Below are 15,415 nucleotides of genomic sequence, written 5' to 3'. Positions count from 1 at the left end.
AGGTGGACAGTTGCTCTACCACAGTCCTGCGGAATTCCCCCAACTCTACTAGCGCAGGGGCGGGACCGCCGTAGGGGCGGGCTCCGGGAGGGGCAAAGCGTCCGCCCCCAAGCCCGGAACCTTTCTTCTCCGCCCCGCGCAGGTTCCGGGAGCCGAGGCTCGGGCGGGCCGGAAGTGGAGGCGGTTGGTGGGGTTGGCGGGGCTTAGGGACGCGGCGCGGGCGGCGGTTTGCGAGCTTCGGGTGGACCGAGTGTGGTGACCGGTGTCCCACTGTCTGGCCCTGCCGGGGGTGTGCCCGGCTGGACGGTGCGCGGCGGCAGCGAAACGAACTCGGCGCGGACCCGGGGGCCCGCGGCTGGGCCCATGGCCTCCTCCTGCGCGAGCATCGACATCGAGGACGCCACGCAGCACCTGCGGGACATCCTCAAGCTGGACCGGCCCGCGGGGGGTGAGCCGGAACAGTGGGGGTGGGTCCTTGGTGAGCGGGCAGAAGGGCGGCGCTGGCCTCGGCCACCCTCATGGCCCTCGGGTACTGCGGGTCCCTCAGGACAGGCTTTGCATCCTCCCGGCTGGTGGGGGCAGACGGGTCTTAGCGGCAAGTCTCTGAGCGTGCTTTCTGAAGGCAGCAGATCCCTGGGTGCGATCCTTCCCCATCCCAGAGCCGGGCCGTTCTGTCTCGTCCTTCAGCTCCTCGGCTGAAGGTGAGGCACCTTCACTGAATCCGCAGAGCCCACCAGGTGTCCTAGCCACAATGTCTCTAGTGTTCCTGGGACTGGCCCAGGTTCCCTAACCTTTTGCCATAGTTCAGAGGCCTGGTCTGGGCTCTGTATGCCGAGTTCTGGATCTAGACCTAGGCGCTGTGCTGAAGAGCCGCTGATGCATGTATGCAACTTGCCCTTCCTTTTGGAATACAGACTAGGCATGCGATTCTGAAACTGATGCTCAGGAGGAGGGTGACCAACCCCAATTCCGTGTCCTCTCTAGGATTAAGGCAAATCACAGACTGCACAGTCCTGATTGGATTAGGCAACAAACATCTGCAAGTCCTAGTTTATTTCAATTCATTTAAACTTTACTTGGGTTTGTAGTAGTACCTCAGAGCCGCTCCTGCCCTCAATGAGCTCCTAGGACACAGAGCTAATAAGGTGTAATATAACGCTTTTCTCATTGAAAGAGAGAAGTGTTTTGGTACTGTGATGGGGATAGGGTAGGTGGGGTGGGGGCTGGAGAATGCCTGAGAACAGATCTGAGAGAAGAGCCGTTCAGGCCAGGTCTTGTAATATGGAGAGGGGCTTGGGTGTCAGGAAAGACATTCTACAATGAGGAAATAGCATATGTGAAGGTACCAAAGTTTCATGGCAGGTTCAGGGACCTGTGAAAAGTTGTAGTGGTTGAGAGACTGCCTCCGGTGATGGTGGTGTGGATGTACAGTGACCAGAGCTGAGAATTGGTGTTTCCTCAGACCCTGTTCTTAAATCTGTTGGAAGGCCCAGACTGGCTCCTTTTGGAAGCAGGCACTGGTGCTCACTCCTGGGTTTAGCTAACCTCTAATTTTTGAGAAAATCCATCTGCTGCCTGAAACCACCAAGCCCTTTTCCCCAGGCCTGGAGTGTGTGCTCCCTTGACTCATGAGCTTGGCCTGGCCCTCTTATGCTTATTAGCTGCTATGTAGACTAGTCTCCACAAAGGTTTGGTGGAGCCTGGCACGGATAACGTGTGGCTTGTTTGTTTGTCCTCCTGGTAGCCTGCCTGGGAGGGAGAGTGGTCAGCTTACTCCTGAGCAGGCTCTGATGCAAGTGAGGTGGCCTGTAGTCTTTTCTCTTAATTCTCTGCTTATCGATTAGTACCTGATTCTCCTGTTTGCCAAGTAGCCCTTGCTTGTCTCCTCTCACTGGAGGACCATGTTAGACCCCAGGCTGTTTTGTGACTAGAAACTTGCCATGTCCTGAATATGAAGACCTAGACTCCTTGCCACCTGGGAGTTTTGGAGTAGTGTCTGAACCTATGAAGGTGCTTGAAACATAGCCAATGGTAAACAACTAAAATGCTGTCTTTCCTGATTATACACCCTACCCCATAATTTCTCTCCTCGTTATCCAGCTCCTTCACATCCATTCCTCCGGGGTGGCTTCTTCTGAGACATTTCTGTGTGAGGCAGTCTCCTTCCTTTCTTACTCCCACATCTTATCATGTCTTTCCATGCCTTAGGAGCCCATACTCTCTTCTCCAGCCCCTCCACTACTTTGGTCTAGGCCCTTGTATCTCTCACCTGGATTCTCAACTAGCCTGCATGCTACTTTAGAGCAGTCAGTCCTCTGGCCATAGCAGTTTATGTCACTTTCCCATTTAAAATTCTTTTGTGGCTCTCATTACCACAGGGGGAATCTAAGCACCCCACCCTCATACCTGAGACCTTTGCAGCCTTGTTTTCCCTCCACCCTTCCCATGTTTGTGTGTTCTGGCCACACTGGCTCTGATGGCACTGCCTCTGTAAAGTTTGTCCTGACCCTTCCCATGCCCTCCTTCAAGTACACAGAGTACCTCTGTGCAGACCCAGGCCTGAGTAATAAGTGGCCTCAGAGGCTTCTTTATGACTTATACCCTTCCCTCAGGTAGAAGAGCCTCATGCTCATCCTTGGTCCTAGCATACGTTGGGTTCTCCATCAGTGTTTATGGAATAAGAGTTGAACGAAGGGCCCTCCTCCACACTGACATGCCTTGTTGAGTGTTCTTAGAGCACCTCATGGTTCTTGAATGAAGCTCTGAAGGAGGAGGGGCCATTGGGCAGGTGGAACAACCTCATCAGAGTGGCCCTTTCTGTCCCTAGGTCCCAGTGCAGACAGCCAGCGACCATCTAATGCCTACAATGGAGATCTCAATGGGCTCTTGGTTCCAGACCCGCTCTGCTCAGGTGATGGTACTTCAACAAACAAGCCTGGTGTCCGAGCCATGCCATCTATTAACCTGCAGGAAAAGCAGGTCATGTGAGTGTCTGGGAGATGGCAGTGGTGGTGATGGGGTCTTTGAGGCATTTGCTAACTAAAGGCATAAGATGGGGTGAGAGGGTCCAGCAGCCTTTGCTGCTTCCCCACTAGATGATCTGGGGTGGAACACTTAGCCATACTGAGTTTGCACTAGGATGAGTGGCAAGGACAAGCTCAAGGGATTGGCCTGGATCTGAAGTTGGGGCTCCTGGTTTAGCACGGAAGTAGGGCCATTCCCAAGGAGGGAGGTGAGCAAGGGAAGCGGTGGGTTTGGGGACCAGTGAACCAGGCAGAGCTGGGCATCTGGGACTTGACACTTTCACCAGAGTGGCTGTATCCTCTCCTCAACCCTACCCATCAAGACTTTGGGTGGACAAGAGTCATGCTTGTGCACCCCTCCCCCCAGCTGCCTCTTAGGAGATGACAGTTCCACCTGCATCGGAATTTTGGCCAAGGAGGTGGAGATTGTGGCCAGCAGTGACTCTAGCATCTCGAGCAAGGCACGGGGGAGCAACAAGGTGGGCACCAGGATGTCGTGGCATGTATAAGGGATGGGACACACTTAGGCTGTCCCTCTTCCATTCCATGCTGCCATTTCCTATGGGGACTATCCTGACAGACAGGTAGTGTATCCCAGTCTCAGGAAGCCAGGGTTGGCTTTCAAGTCTCTGTGGGAATCTGGCCCCAAGAGTTGTGAATGGGTGCCTGGGCCTGCACATATGGCCTCTACTGTGCCCAGGGATGCTGGGGGCTACCTCAGTTCCAGGAAAGCTGCCCCAGCCCTTGACTTCTATGACCTTCCTCATCCTTGGTTCTCAGGTGAAAATCCAGCCCGTTGCCAAGTATGACTGGGAGCAGAAATACTACTATGGCAACCTGATTGCTGTGTCCAACTCTTTCTTGGCCTATGCTATTCGGGGTAAGTAGGAATGATATGGAGGAGGGAGGTGTTCTGCTAGAAGCCCCAGAGATGCAGCTCTACTGTCAGGTCACTCGGACCATAGAGGTGTAATGGAAGGCTTGTCTGTGCTCCCCCCAGGCCTTCTGGAGCTGAGTGAGAAAACTGAGCTTGAGACTGGTAGTGGCAGAGAGGCAGGCGAGGGCAGGGCTTCTCTGCTGCTGCCTGGGCCTGGATACTTACTAATGGCGTGCCGCTCTCCTGATTCCAGCTGCCAACAACGGCTCAGCGATGGTGCGGGTGATCAGTGTCAGCACTTCGGAGCGGACCCTGCTCAAAGGCTTCACCGGCAGCGTGGCAGATCTGGCCTTTGCACACCTCAATTCCCCACAGCTGGCCTGCCTGGATGAGGCAGGCAACCTGTTTGTGTGGCGCTTGGCCCTAGTTAATGGCAAAATTCAGTATCCTTTCCCAAAGTGGCACGGGGGAGCTGAAGAAAAGTGGGCAGAGCTGGGTCTGCCAGACACACCTCATCATCCACCTGACTATCCCTTAACACCCTGCTCAGAGAAGAGATCTTGGTCCATATCCGACAGCCAGAGGGCACTCCACTGAACCACTTCCGCCGGATCATCTGGTGCCCATTCATCCCTGAAGAGAGTGAGGACTGCTGTGAGGAGGGCAGCCCAACCGTGGCCCTGTTGCATGAGGACCGGGTGAGGGGGCTGGGTGTGGGGGGCGAGGAGGGGACCAAGTAGCCACAATGGTGTGGTCATGTGCTGAACGCTTATCTCCCTGTACCCATCAGGCTGAGGTATGGGACCTGGACATGCTCCGCTCCAACCACAGCACCTGGCCCGTGGATGTCAGCCAGATCAAGCAGGGCTTCATCGTGGTAAAAGGCCACAGCACAGTAAGCCTGCGACTGACTGCCTTTCCTGCCGGCCACCCCCACCCCCTCATGTCCCTCATCTATTCCTTGTACCCGCAGCTGCCCAGACAGCTTTCTAGCACTCTGCCTGTGGGAACTCTGAGCACAGAGTGACCCTTTCCTGTGGAGCACACCTAACCTGGCTGTACCCCATGGATCTGGTCTCCTCTACAGCCATGTCCCCACCCTCCCACCCCCCAATTCATTGCCTTTTACGCAAACATGCAGATGTACTGTGGGCCAGCCTAGCTCACTGCCATTCTTACCCGAGGAGGACTTGCTCCCACCTCTAGTCAGGCGGCAAAGCAAGGCTCTTTGGGCTCTTCCCAGTGCCTAAGTGAAGGGGCCCTCTCACCTGATGGGACTGTCTTGGCTACTGCAAGTCATGATGGCTTCGTCAAGTTCTGGCAGATCTACATTGAGGGGCAGGATGAGCCAAGGTAAGGCAGAGCCTAAGGGACCAGACTCCCCCTGGTAGGGTATCAGATCACCCACTCAGGCCCCTCATTACCTGCCTGCAGGTGTTTGCACGAGTGGAAGCCTCATGATGGGCGGCCCCTCTCCTGCCTCCTGTTCTGTGACAACCACAAGAAACAGGATCCTGAGTGAGTGAGTGGGCAGGCAGGAGGGTGGGGGGCTGGACCTTGGGCTCCCAGCAGGGGCCCAGCCAGCCACTCAGTGCCTTATTGCTTTGCAGGGTCCCTTTCTGGAGGTTCCTCATTACTGGCGCAGACCAGAATCGGGAGCTGAAGATGTGGTGCACAGTGTCCTGGACCTGCCTGCAGACCATTCGGTAAGCAGGGGCTGTGGGGCTGGCCAGTGGCAGGGTTGGGGATATGGGTTCTTTCCACCCTCTCAGTTTCATTCATCCTGCCTTGTGCCCCCTCCCCGCCCCCCCAGCTTTTCCCCAGATATCTTCAGCTCAGTGAGTGTGCCCCCCAGCCTCAAGGTTTGCTTGGACCTCTCAGCAGAATACCTGATTCTCAGTGATGTGCAACGGAAGGTGGGCTGCAGTGGGGGCACTCTGGGCAGAGCTGATATCGTCAGGGAGGACAAGGGTGTATGTGGCACGTCCACCGCCTTCCCAGCCCCTGAGCTTCACTGTGACCTTGCTACCCGTGCAGGTCCTCTACGTGATGGAACTGCTGCAGAACCAGGAGGAGGGCCGTGCCTGCTTCAGCTCCATCTCTGAGTTCCTGCTCACCCACCCTGTGCTGAGCTTCGGCATCCAGGTTGTAAGTCGCTGCCGCCTGCGGCACACTGAGGTGCTGCCTGCCGAGGAGGAGAATGACAGCCTAGGCGGTGGTGAGCTGCTCAGGGTCGGGGCTGTGTGTTGGGATGTAGGGGCGTGCTGAGGCAAAGGGGGCCAGGGGCTCAGTCGTCCACATTGTCCTTGCAGATGGGACCCACGGAGCTGGTGCCATGGAGTCGGCAGCTGGCGTGCTCATCAAGCTCTTTTGTGTGCACACGAAGTGAGTGTGTTGGGGAGGCCCGCCTGTGCCTTGTCTGTGCCCCTCCCTGCCCAGCTGACTCTGACCCTCATGTTCTCTCCCTGCTCTTCCTGCAGGGCATTACAAGACGTACAGATCCGCTTCCAGCCACAGCTGAACCCTGACGTGGTGGCCCCACTCCCCACGCACTCTGCCCATGAGGACTTTGGTGAGTTGGGGGCGAGAGGAAAGTAGGTTCTGACCAGGGTCTGAGATCTGACAGCTTTTCCCATAGCATTTGGAGAGTCTCGGCCTGAACTGGGCTCCGAGGGCCTGGGATCGGCCACTCACGGCTCCCAGCCTGACCTCCGACGCATCGTGGAGCTGCCTGCACCTGCCGACTTCCTCAGTCTGAGCAGTGAGAGCAAGCCCAAGCTGATGACACCTGACGCCTTCATGACACCTAGCGCCTCTTTGCAGCAGGTGTGCTGGGGGAGGAGTGTGGGGCTCAGGGCAGGGGGGCCTGGAAACACCCCCCCCCCAGCCTCAGCCCTCATTCTCTGCGTCTCCCCAGGTCGCTGCATCTCCCAGTAGCAGCAGCAGCAGCAGCAGCAGCAGCAGCAGCAGCTCCTCTCTTACAGCTGTGTCTGCCATGAGCAGTGCTTCGGCTGTGGACCCCTCCTTGCCCAGGTGAAATGAGGGTCCACGTTAGGGGGGTGGCAGGGGCTGGTGCCAGGGGATGCCAAGCTCTGGCTGCTTACACTTCATCCTTCCTGCCACCAGGCCACCTGAGGAGCTCACCTTGAGCCCCAAGCTACAGCTGGATGGCGGTCTAACAATGAGCAGCAGTAGCAGCCTGCAGGCAAGCCCACGTGGCCTCCTGCCTGGCCTGCTCCCAGGTCCGGCAGACAAATTGACCCCCAAAGGGCCGGGGCAGGTGCGTGTGTGGGTGTGTGTGAAGTGCAGGGTAGCAGGTGTATGGGAGTGGGAAGGTTGGCGGCAGTCTCCTCCCTCAGCACCCTGTCTGCTGGTCCTTCTTTGCCTCAGGTGGCCCATGTTTCCCCTGAGGGTATCAGCCCCTGGTGTTCCTGCAGGGCAGATCCTCAGCCTCTCCACCCCCACCTTCTCTCCTCCTGGGCTGCGGCCATTTTTGACCCGCATACCCCTTCCCTGTTGTCCCCTCTCTCATCGATACACACACCAGTGCTTCGTCTCTATACTCCTTTTACTCCTACTGCCCCCCACCTAAGTTCCCATGTTTGGCCCACTTCAGGTGCCTACTGCTGCCTCTACACTCTCCCTGGAGCTGCAGGAAGTGGAGCCCCTGGGGCTACCCCAGGCTTCCCCCAGCCGCACCCGCTCCCCCGATGTTATTTCCTCAGCGTCCACCGCGATGCCCCAGGATATCCCTGAGATCGCATCTGAGGCACTGTCCCGTGGCTTCGGCTCCTCTGCTCCTGAGGGCCTGGAGCCAGACAGTATGGCCTCAGCTGCCTCGGCGCTACACCTGCTATCCCCACGGCCCCGGCCGGGCCCCGAGCTTGGTCCCCAGCTTAGCCTGGATGGAGGTCCTGGGGACGGAGATCGGCGTAGTACCCCTTCCCTCCTGGAGGCTGCCTTGATCCAGGAGGCCACGGCCCCTGACAGTCAGGTCTGGCCTACGGCACCAGACATTACCCGTGAGACCTGCAGCAGCCTGGCAGAGAGGTGAGGAGCTTAGGGGGGGAGAGTGTGCCGATGGGAGGAGCTTCAGATGGTGTCATCCACTGCTGAGTTGGCCTGTCCCCCCAGCCCTCGGAATGGCCTCCAGGAAAAGCACAAGAGCCTGGCCTTCCACCGACCACCTTATCACCTGCTGCAGCAACACGACAGCCAGGACGCCAGTGCTGAGCAAAGGTGGGCATCAGTCCGCACCATTCCTCTCACGGGGAGGGCCAGCATGTGGGCAGGTGCCTATCTCTCTCCCTCCCCTTCCCACAGCGACCATGATGACGAGGTGGCCAGCCTTGCCTCTGCTGCAGGTGGCTTTGGCACCAAAGTTCCCACTCCACGTCTTCCTGCCAAGGACTGGAAGACCAAGGGATCCCCTCGGGCCTCACCCAAGCTCAAGAGAAAGGGCAAAAAGGATGACGGGTAGGAGGGGTCCTGGGCCCAGGGAGAGGGGTGGTCTTCAGGCTGCCTGTTTGACGTGGCCTGAGGTGCTTCTCACCTATGGCAGGGATTCATCCGTGGGATCCCGGCTCACAGAGCGCCAGGTGAGTGAGCAAACTCCCCCTCTGCTTCTGGGACTCCTGCCTGTGGGGGTGGGGTAGGGCCCTAAGCCTTCCCCTGGTCTGGTGTGTGGGGGTGGGCGGGGCAGGCATCATATGACTGTTGGTGTTACTGGCAGGTGGCAGAGGCGCCTGAGGACTGGCCAGCGCTAATTTGGCAACAGCAGAGAGAGCTGGTGCAGCTGCGGCACAGCCAAGAAGAGCTGCTGCAGCGTCTTTGCACCCAACTTGAAGGCCTGCAGAGCACCGTCACGGGCCACGTAGAACGTGCCCTAGAGTTACGGCAGGAGCAGGAGCGTATCCTTGTGGGCAGTGGTGCAGCATGGCATAGGGATAGGGCGGCAGCAGCATTCTTGGCCCAGGAAGGGATGTGGGACCTGCTGCAGTCCTGTTCCTTAGCTGCAACGCAGAGCGGCGACTGGAGCAGGCACTGGCCGAGGGGCAGCAGCGGGGAGGGCAGCTGCAGGAGCAGCTGACACAGCAGCTGTCCCAGGCGCTGTCTTCAGCTATGGCTGGGCGGCTGGAGCGCAGCGTACGGGATGAGATCAAGAAGACGCTTCCTCCATGTGAGTTTTGCATGGAGACTTCTTCTGGGTGGGCCAGGTGGGAGTGGGGCTCCCTACCTGTCAAGCTTCCTTTCATGGCTCTACCTCTCCCTCCTCACCCTGTCCCAGGTGTCTCTAGGAGTCTGGAGCCCGTGGCAGGCCAGCTGAGCAACTCAGTGGCCACCAAACTCACAGCCGTGGAGGGGAGCATGAAAGAGAATATCTCCAAGCTGCTAAAGTCCAAGGTGCTGTAGGGCCCATGATGAGGGAGGTTGGTGGTTGGTAGGTTTGGGCTCAGCTTTCAACTCAGCCCCTCCTTCCACCCCCAGAACTTGACAGATGCCATTGCCCGAGCAGCTGCAGATACGTTACAGGGGCCAATGCAGGCCGCCTACCGTGAGGCCTTCCAGAGCGTGGTACTGCCCGCCTTCGAGAAGAGCTGCCAGGCCATGTTCCAGCAGATCAATGATAGCTTCCGACTAGGCACACAGGAATGTGAGTGGGGTCATATGCCCCAAGAGGGGAGGGGCTATCCTCTTCTCCCCACCGCCCCTCTCATGGTCCCCATGGTCACTTCTCAGACTTGCAGCAGCTGGAGAGCCACATGAAGAGCCGAAAGGCACGAGAACAGGAGGCGCGGGAGCCTGTGCTGGCCCAGCTGCGGGGCCTGGTCAGCACACTGCAGGGGGCCACTGAGCAGATGGCAGCTACTGTGTCCAGCAGTGTTCGGGCTGAGGTGCAGCACCAGCTGCACGTGGCTGTGGGCAGGTGTGTGGGCAGGGCACTGAGCTAGGTGGTGGGTTTGAAAAGGGCCAGGCCCAGCTGCCTGTCAACCTCATCTCCCTCACTTGCCTTTGCAGCCTGCAGGAGGCAATTTTAGCACAGGTACAGCGCATTGTTAAGGGTGAGGTGAGTGTGGCACTCAAGGAGCAGCAGGCCGCCGTCACCTCTAGCATCATGCAGGCCATGCGCTCAGCTGCTGGCACACCTGTCCCCACTGCCCACCTCGACTGCCAAGCCCAGCAAGCCCATATCCTGCAGCTGCTGCAGCAGGGCCACCTCAATCAGGCCTTCCAGCAGGTAAGCTGGGCAGTAGGCCCAGGTAGAGTCAGGTGTCTCCTGACAAGGCCCACACATCATACATTTGACTCTACCCACCAGACTTTGGGTGCTCTGGCCTAGCAGACTCTTCGGTTCTCTTTGGCCTCCAGGCCATTTCCCTTGCTTTTCCCTTTGTCTGGACCCTGGATCCCTTTCTTCCTACCTCAGTCTACCTTGCTTCATAACCACCCTTCTCAGAAAACCTTTCCTGATCCCCTAGGGTAACAACACAGCCCTACAGTGCTCTCTCTGGGCCCCTGAACATGCCGCTCAGGATGCCCTGCTCTGTGGTCATCCTCTCCCAGGCCGTGTAGCCTGACAAGCAGGCATTCCATCCTCACATTAGCTATAAACTCTGTTCTCTACTCAGGCCCTGACAGCTGCCGACCTGAACCTGGTGCTGTATGTGTGTGAAACTGTGGACCCAGGCCAGGTTTTTGGACAGCCACCTTGCCCCCTCTCCCAGCCTGTACTCCTTTCACTCATCCAGCAACTGGCCTCTGACCTTGGCACTCGAACTGACCTCAAACTCAGGTGAGTAGGCATAGTCAGGGACTAGGACTTGGGGTGGAGTTGGGGAAGCAGTTCAAAGCAGAGACTCTCACTCCTGCCTGACTCCCCTTCCTAGTTTTCTCCACCAGTCCCTCTGCCCCCACCCATCTCAGGCTTTGAGGTCTTCATTGTCAGCAGCCCCTCTGAGCCTTATTGCCACCAGGGGGCGCTCTTCTGTGCTGGAGGCCCCCGGTAGCCTGTCCTTTTCCTCTACCCCCAGCTACCTGGAAGAGGCTGTGATGCACCTGGACCACAGTGACCCCATCACTCGGGACCACATGGGCTCCGTCATGGCCCAGGTGCGCCAGAAGCTCTTCCAGTTCCTGCAGGCGGAGCCACACAACTCACTTGGCAAAGCGGCCCGGCGTCTCAGCCTCATGCTGCACGGCCTTATGACCCCCAGCCTCCCTTAGCTAAGCCTGCCTTGCCCAGGGTAGGGTGTCACTGAAGGCCAGCAGACAGGCTTAGGCCAAAGCAGGGTCATGTCTGCCCTTTACCTGCTCAGGCTCCCACCTCTGGCATGTTTGACGGGGATAGCACTGGCTGTGGTCTATGGTTGTGGTAGCCAGCAGGTTTAGGCTGGGCCCAGGGTCGGTATTGTGCCTTCTTGGGTTCTGCCATGCCTGGAGCATGACCCCCGAGATGATGACACCACTTTAGTTGAATTTTCCATGTTTCTTTTTACCTCCAATTTGGTTCTTTTTGTTTTTGAAAAACATTGAGAAATTCAATTAAATGCTTTTGGAATAAAATGGAGTATGTGTGTGCTTTTCATGCGTCTTTGGCATGACTTTGAAAACTGTCCTCTGTTACCTGCCCCCTCTGCTGGAGCTCTGTCTACGCAAACCCACCCCAGGGGCCTGGACGCCCACCCTCATGTGCCCAACTGCCTTCCCAGATCTCCCCTCTCCATCTCTGAAGCAAGGCAAGGCAAGGGCCCGGGGGTCAGCTCAGTACCATCCTGTGCCCCTGGGTTCTCCTCTCTGGTGTCTCTCCCCTCTCCTTTGCCTATAGGAACTGGGGGCGGGGCTGCTGACTGGCTTGAACCCCGCCCCCACACCCCATCCAATCACAGCCTCTGCTTCCGGGGGCTGGGCCGAAGGGCTGCACTCCAAGCTGCTAGCTCTGGCACTAGGCTCCCAGCCGGGGATGATGCGCTGCTGCTGCTGCTGCTGCTGCTGCCGCCGCCGCCGCCGCCGCCGCCAGCGCCGGCAACCTCCCTGTTCACTGGGGCTGCTGCTGCTTCTGCTGCTGCCGCCCCTTGGTGAGTGCTGGCGTGCTGGACCCAGCCCGGTCCGCACACCCTCTTCCCAGGCTGGGTTAGGTTGTATGGGAGCTGCGGCACAGCCTTCCTGAGCGCCGAGAGCCAGGGTGGCGAGGAGGTGAGAGGGTTCTAAGGAGGGAATAATATGTGCCAGTGGCTTCAGGATATAAAGTGAGGGTGTGAACTGAACCGTAGTTTTGGAGGGAGGAACACCCACATTCCACGGTCCCCTTTCTGACAAGGGGAGACTTGACCTCTTGCAGGACTCCCAGACCAACCATGGGATCTCTGAGGTCCTCTTTTAGGGTCGGGCCTGGATCCCAACCCCCTCTATCCTGCCCTACCTGTTGGAAAACACCTGTCTCTGGGGAGGGGATGGACAGGGTGAAAAAAGCTTGTCTAGGCTGCAGAGAAACGGCGTTGCCTGGGGCCCTGCCCCCTTCACCACATCTGTACTCCTACATTTGGACTATTCTTGCCTGACCTGGGACCCAGAAGCTCGGAGGAAGAGCCAACCCCTGGGACAAGACTTCTCCTTCCCCTACCCCAACCTATCCTGTCCAGGTTCGCCTAGAAGGGGGCGGAGGCAAGTGGTCCCCAGATGTGCCCCTTAGTTCCCTGGGGCACCCCTTTCACGCTGAGTCACATCCCCAGAACGCTCGCTGGTAAACAAGCCCCTGGGGGTGGGGGGGACGGTTAGGGTGTGCCGCCGCCTCCTGTCAACTATTCTGCGCCCCCACCCCCAGTCCTCGTATCTCCCCTGGCAGCAGCCACAGCGGGCCCCGGCCGCTGTGACACCATATACCAGGGCTTTGCCAAGTGTCTCATCCGCTTGGGGGACGGCATGGGCCATGGAGGCGAGCTGGAGACTGTCTGCAGGTATGGGCAGATGGGAGGGCAGCAGCCCAACCCCCACCACCCTGGGGTCTGAACCTCTTACCTCCCATTCCAAAGCCCCCTGCCCCACCTAATTCCCCTAACCCCACACCCTTAATAGGTCTTGGAATGACTTCCACACCTGTGCCTCGCGAGTCCTGTTGGGCTGCCCGGAGGAGGCCACTGCCGTGTGGGAGTCACTACAGCAAGAAGCTCGCCGGGCCCCACACCCAGATAACTTGCACACTCTGTGCGGCACCTCTGTGCACCTTCAGGAGCGCGGGGCAGGCCCAGAGACCAACCAGGAGACGCTGTGGGCGACAGCGCCAGCACCCGCCCGGGCCCCTGTGCCCCCTCTGCTGGCGGCTGCTCTGGCGCTCGCCTGCCTCCTGGGGCCTCTGGCCTAGCCAGTCCAATCGGTAGCAGAGCCTCCGCCTCCAGCCTGGCTCTGGTGGCTGCCACCAGGGCTCCTGAGAGCACTCTCGGCTTTCATTAAAGGTATTTATATTTGTACAAAGCTCCTGCCTTTCTTTCTGCTGCGGTCTGCTTGGCTGGGATGGAGGCCTCAAGAAGCTGATCCCCAGGATGAGATGGGCGGGGCCAAAGGCTGCCACAGGGGACTCAATCTTTTTCCTCACAAACACTCATTTCCCAGGGGCTGTGCAGAACTTTCCATTGCCAGCAGGTTCGAGGAGTTCTGGTGGTGACCCGAGATGTGTGGGAATGCACACCTTCCTCTGTTCTCCTGGGCTGACACTCCTAGCCCTACCTGCCCCTCCTGTCCTGGCCCCTAGGGGCCATGTGAGGTGGTAGAGTGTCCCCACCCCCACCCTCAGCCAGTCCACCCCCATTCTCAGGTTCATTTCAGCTTCCAGGCTCTTGACCATCTCACCTCCTCTCTCTGCTGAACAAGCACCTTAGCCTTCAAAGACACAGTTCAGATTAAGTACCCTTTCCTCTCCTTCTCTGGGGTTCTGGTTCATTTGAGGGGAGCCTGTTCCAGAAAGTGGGGAACCCCTGTTGGAGTCTACATTCAAGTCCCTGAAGTGACCTGGAGCTGCAGAAACTGGGGTCACAATGAGAGTTCCTCTGGCCTCTGCTCTGCACAAGCTTGTTCTTTGAGAAGAGGTGTGCAATGTGAGGTCAGAACAATCCCAGAAGACTTTTCTGGACGCACAGATGAGTGTGTGATGTGTGAGGAGCCCCAGCTCATCATGGTGGAGAGGAAGAGCAAGAATCAGCATGGGCAGAATCCTGAGGGAAGGAGGGGGCCTCGGAGAGGGTGAGACCCTCTTTTACTCAGTCCTCTACCATCCCTGCTGGGACCCTCTTCCAAGCCAGCACCCCACGACTTGTGTGGGCACTGCCATGGCCTCCTCACAGTCTTCTACGCTCACTCCCTCCACTTTATTCTCCATTTCTAAATTGAAAAACTGATCCCGATATTAAACTCTTCTTCATTGTCTACAAGGCCCTACGTAAGCCAGCTGTGTTTATATGTAGGACAGTTTATTCAATCCACTCCTTCAACTTCCCCTCTGTAGTAGCACAGAAAAGTGATCTACCTACTCAGTCCTTGGGTTAAGGGGAGGTTTCAGAGAAGGAGCATGATAGAGGGTGATAGGAGGTAAGGATGCAAGACTTACAAATAGTGGCGGAGAAGTGGGGCTGAGTTGAAGAGGGCTTTCCAAGAGGGATTCAGCTGGGAGGGGAGGAGGGGCAGGAGTACAGAACTTGGCAGGCCAGGTTTGCACTAAAGCTTATTCTGGGAGGTTGTTGGCCCTAGGACAGAATCAGGCCTAATAGGACCCTTGCTTAGGCTCCAGGGTGACAGGTGCCTCCAAAGACTTCCACCCTACTTCATCATGTAGGAGCCCTACTTCAGCAATGCTTTCCAAACACCCTCATTCCAGTTAGCTAAGATGCCTCAATTAACAGGCTCTCTGCCCTGTCTTTGCTCCTGTACTTCATTCACCTGTGCTTTTATCCCTACTTCTCTCTCAACCATTCCTTACCCATCTTCTTACATCACTTGAAGGAGAAAGTTCAGGGAAAAAACCCTCCCATGTCTGTCCCCTTTGACCACCAGTATCTTCTAAAAAGAAAGGCTAGCCTTTGATTCCTCTGGGTCTTTGTACATCTATTCTCTGGGCTCAGGATACCCTTTCTCCTTTCCTCCTGGTGAACTCTTCTTGTTCGGTGTCACCTCCTCCCTAATCCTGACTCCAAGCTGAATCCGAAGCCTGCTTCAGGTCCACACAGCTGGGCTTTCTCTGTCTCAGTACTGATAATACTGGCTCACTGGCTTATTACTCTTTGGGTCTAGGTCAGAATTCCCCACTGTGGATTCCCCAAGGGTCCTCTTTTTGTCTCTCGCACCCAACCTAGGGCTGGGTATAAAGAGTGCACTTGTGGGAGTGTGTGGAATGAAAAACAGAATCGCTAAATCCTGCATAGGAAGTGTTACAGTCAGCAAGAGCTTGGACAAGGATGTGTCTTCTTGGGGCAGCCCTCTTAACCAGAACATACTATTGGGAGGGATGGTCCTGGGGCTCCAAATCCCA

The 15,415-nt window shown here is 57.5% G+C and overlaps 2 protein-coding genes across 4 annotated transcripts; both read left to right on the top strand.

Moving 5' to 3' along the window:
* Positions 1–169: 169 nt before the first annotated feature.
* EDC4 (enhancer of mRNA decapping 4) lies at positions 170–11,465 on the top strand. 3 transcript variants are annotated; one of them, XM_057712845.1, is made up of 29 exons: positions 170–448; positions 2,828–2,984; positions 3,391–3,502; positions 3,804–3,903; positions 4,154–4,343; positions 4,451–4,598; positions 4,691–4,795; positions 5,144–5,253; positions 5,335–5,418; positions 5,511–5,606; positions 5,714–5,816; positions 5,938–6,118; positions 6,213–6,285; positions 6,381–6,472; positions 6,539–6,726; positions 6,818–6,933; positions 7,027–7,105; positions 7,517–7,950; positions 8,035–8,139; positions 8,224–8,376; positions 8,462–8,498; positions 8,633–8,810; positions 8,924–9,079; positions 9,188–9,303; positions 9,388–9,553; positions 9,640–9,826; positions 9,919–10,138; positions 10,530–10,693; positions 10,932–11,465. In XM_057712845.1, the coding sequence occupies exons 1-29, from the start codon at positions 364–366 to the stop codon at positions 11,122–11,124; spliced, it is 4,128 nt and encodes a 1,375-aa protein (XP_057568828.1). In that variant the 5' UTR covers positions 170–363; the 3' UTR covers positions 11,125–11,465. The 3 variants fall into 3 exon arrangements, with proteins under 3 accessions (XP_057568828.1, XP_057568827.1, XP_057568829.1); XM_057712844.1 differs by having other exon boundaries at positions 7,027–7,180; XM_057712846.1 differs by lacking the exons at positions 170–448; positions 3,391–3,502 and having other exon boundaries at positions 2,855–2,984; positions 7,027–7,180.
* A 551-nt stretch (positions 11,466–12,016) lies between these two features.
* NRN1L (neuritin 1 like) lies at positions 12,017–13,259 on the top strand. Its single transcript, XM_057713324.1, is given in 4 exon segments — positions 12,017–12,434; positions 12,437–12,539; positions 12,722–12,854; positions 12,973–13,259. Coding segments are annotated over 4 exon segments (702 nt in total). The 5' UTR covers positions 12,017–12,254; the 3' UTR covers position 13,259.
* Positions 13,260–15,415: the final 2,156 nt, after the last annotated feature.

This window comes from Hippopotamus amphibius, chromosome 16 (assembly GCF_030028045.1).
Source record: "Hippopotamus amphibius kiboko isolate mHipAmp2 chromosome 16, mHipAmp2.hap2, whole genome shotgun sequence".
NCBI classification, from domain to species: Eukaryota; Metazoa; Chordata; class Mammalia; order Artiodactyla; family Hippopotamidae; genus Hippopotamus; species Hippopotamus amphibius.
Note: the sequence above shows the minus strand (reverse complement) of the source record. Positions and strands in the feature narration are given on the sequence as shown.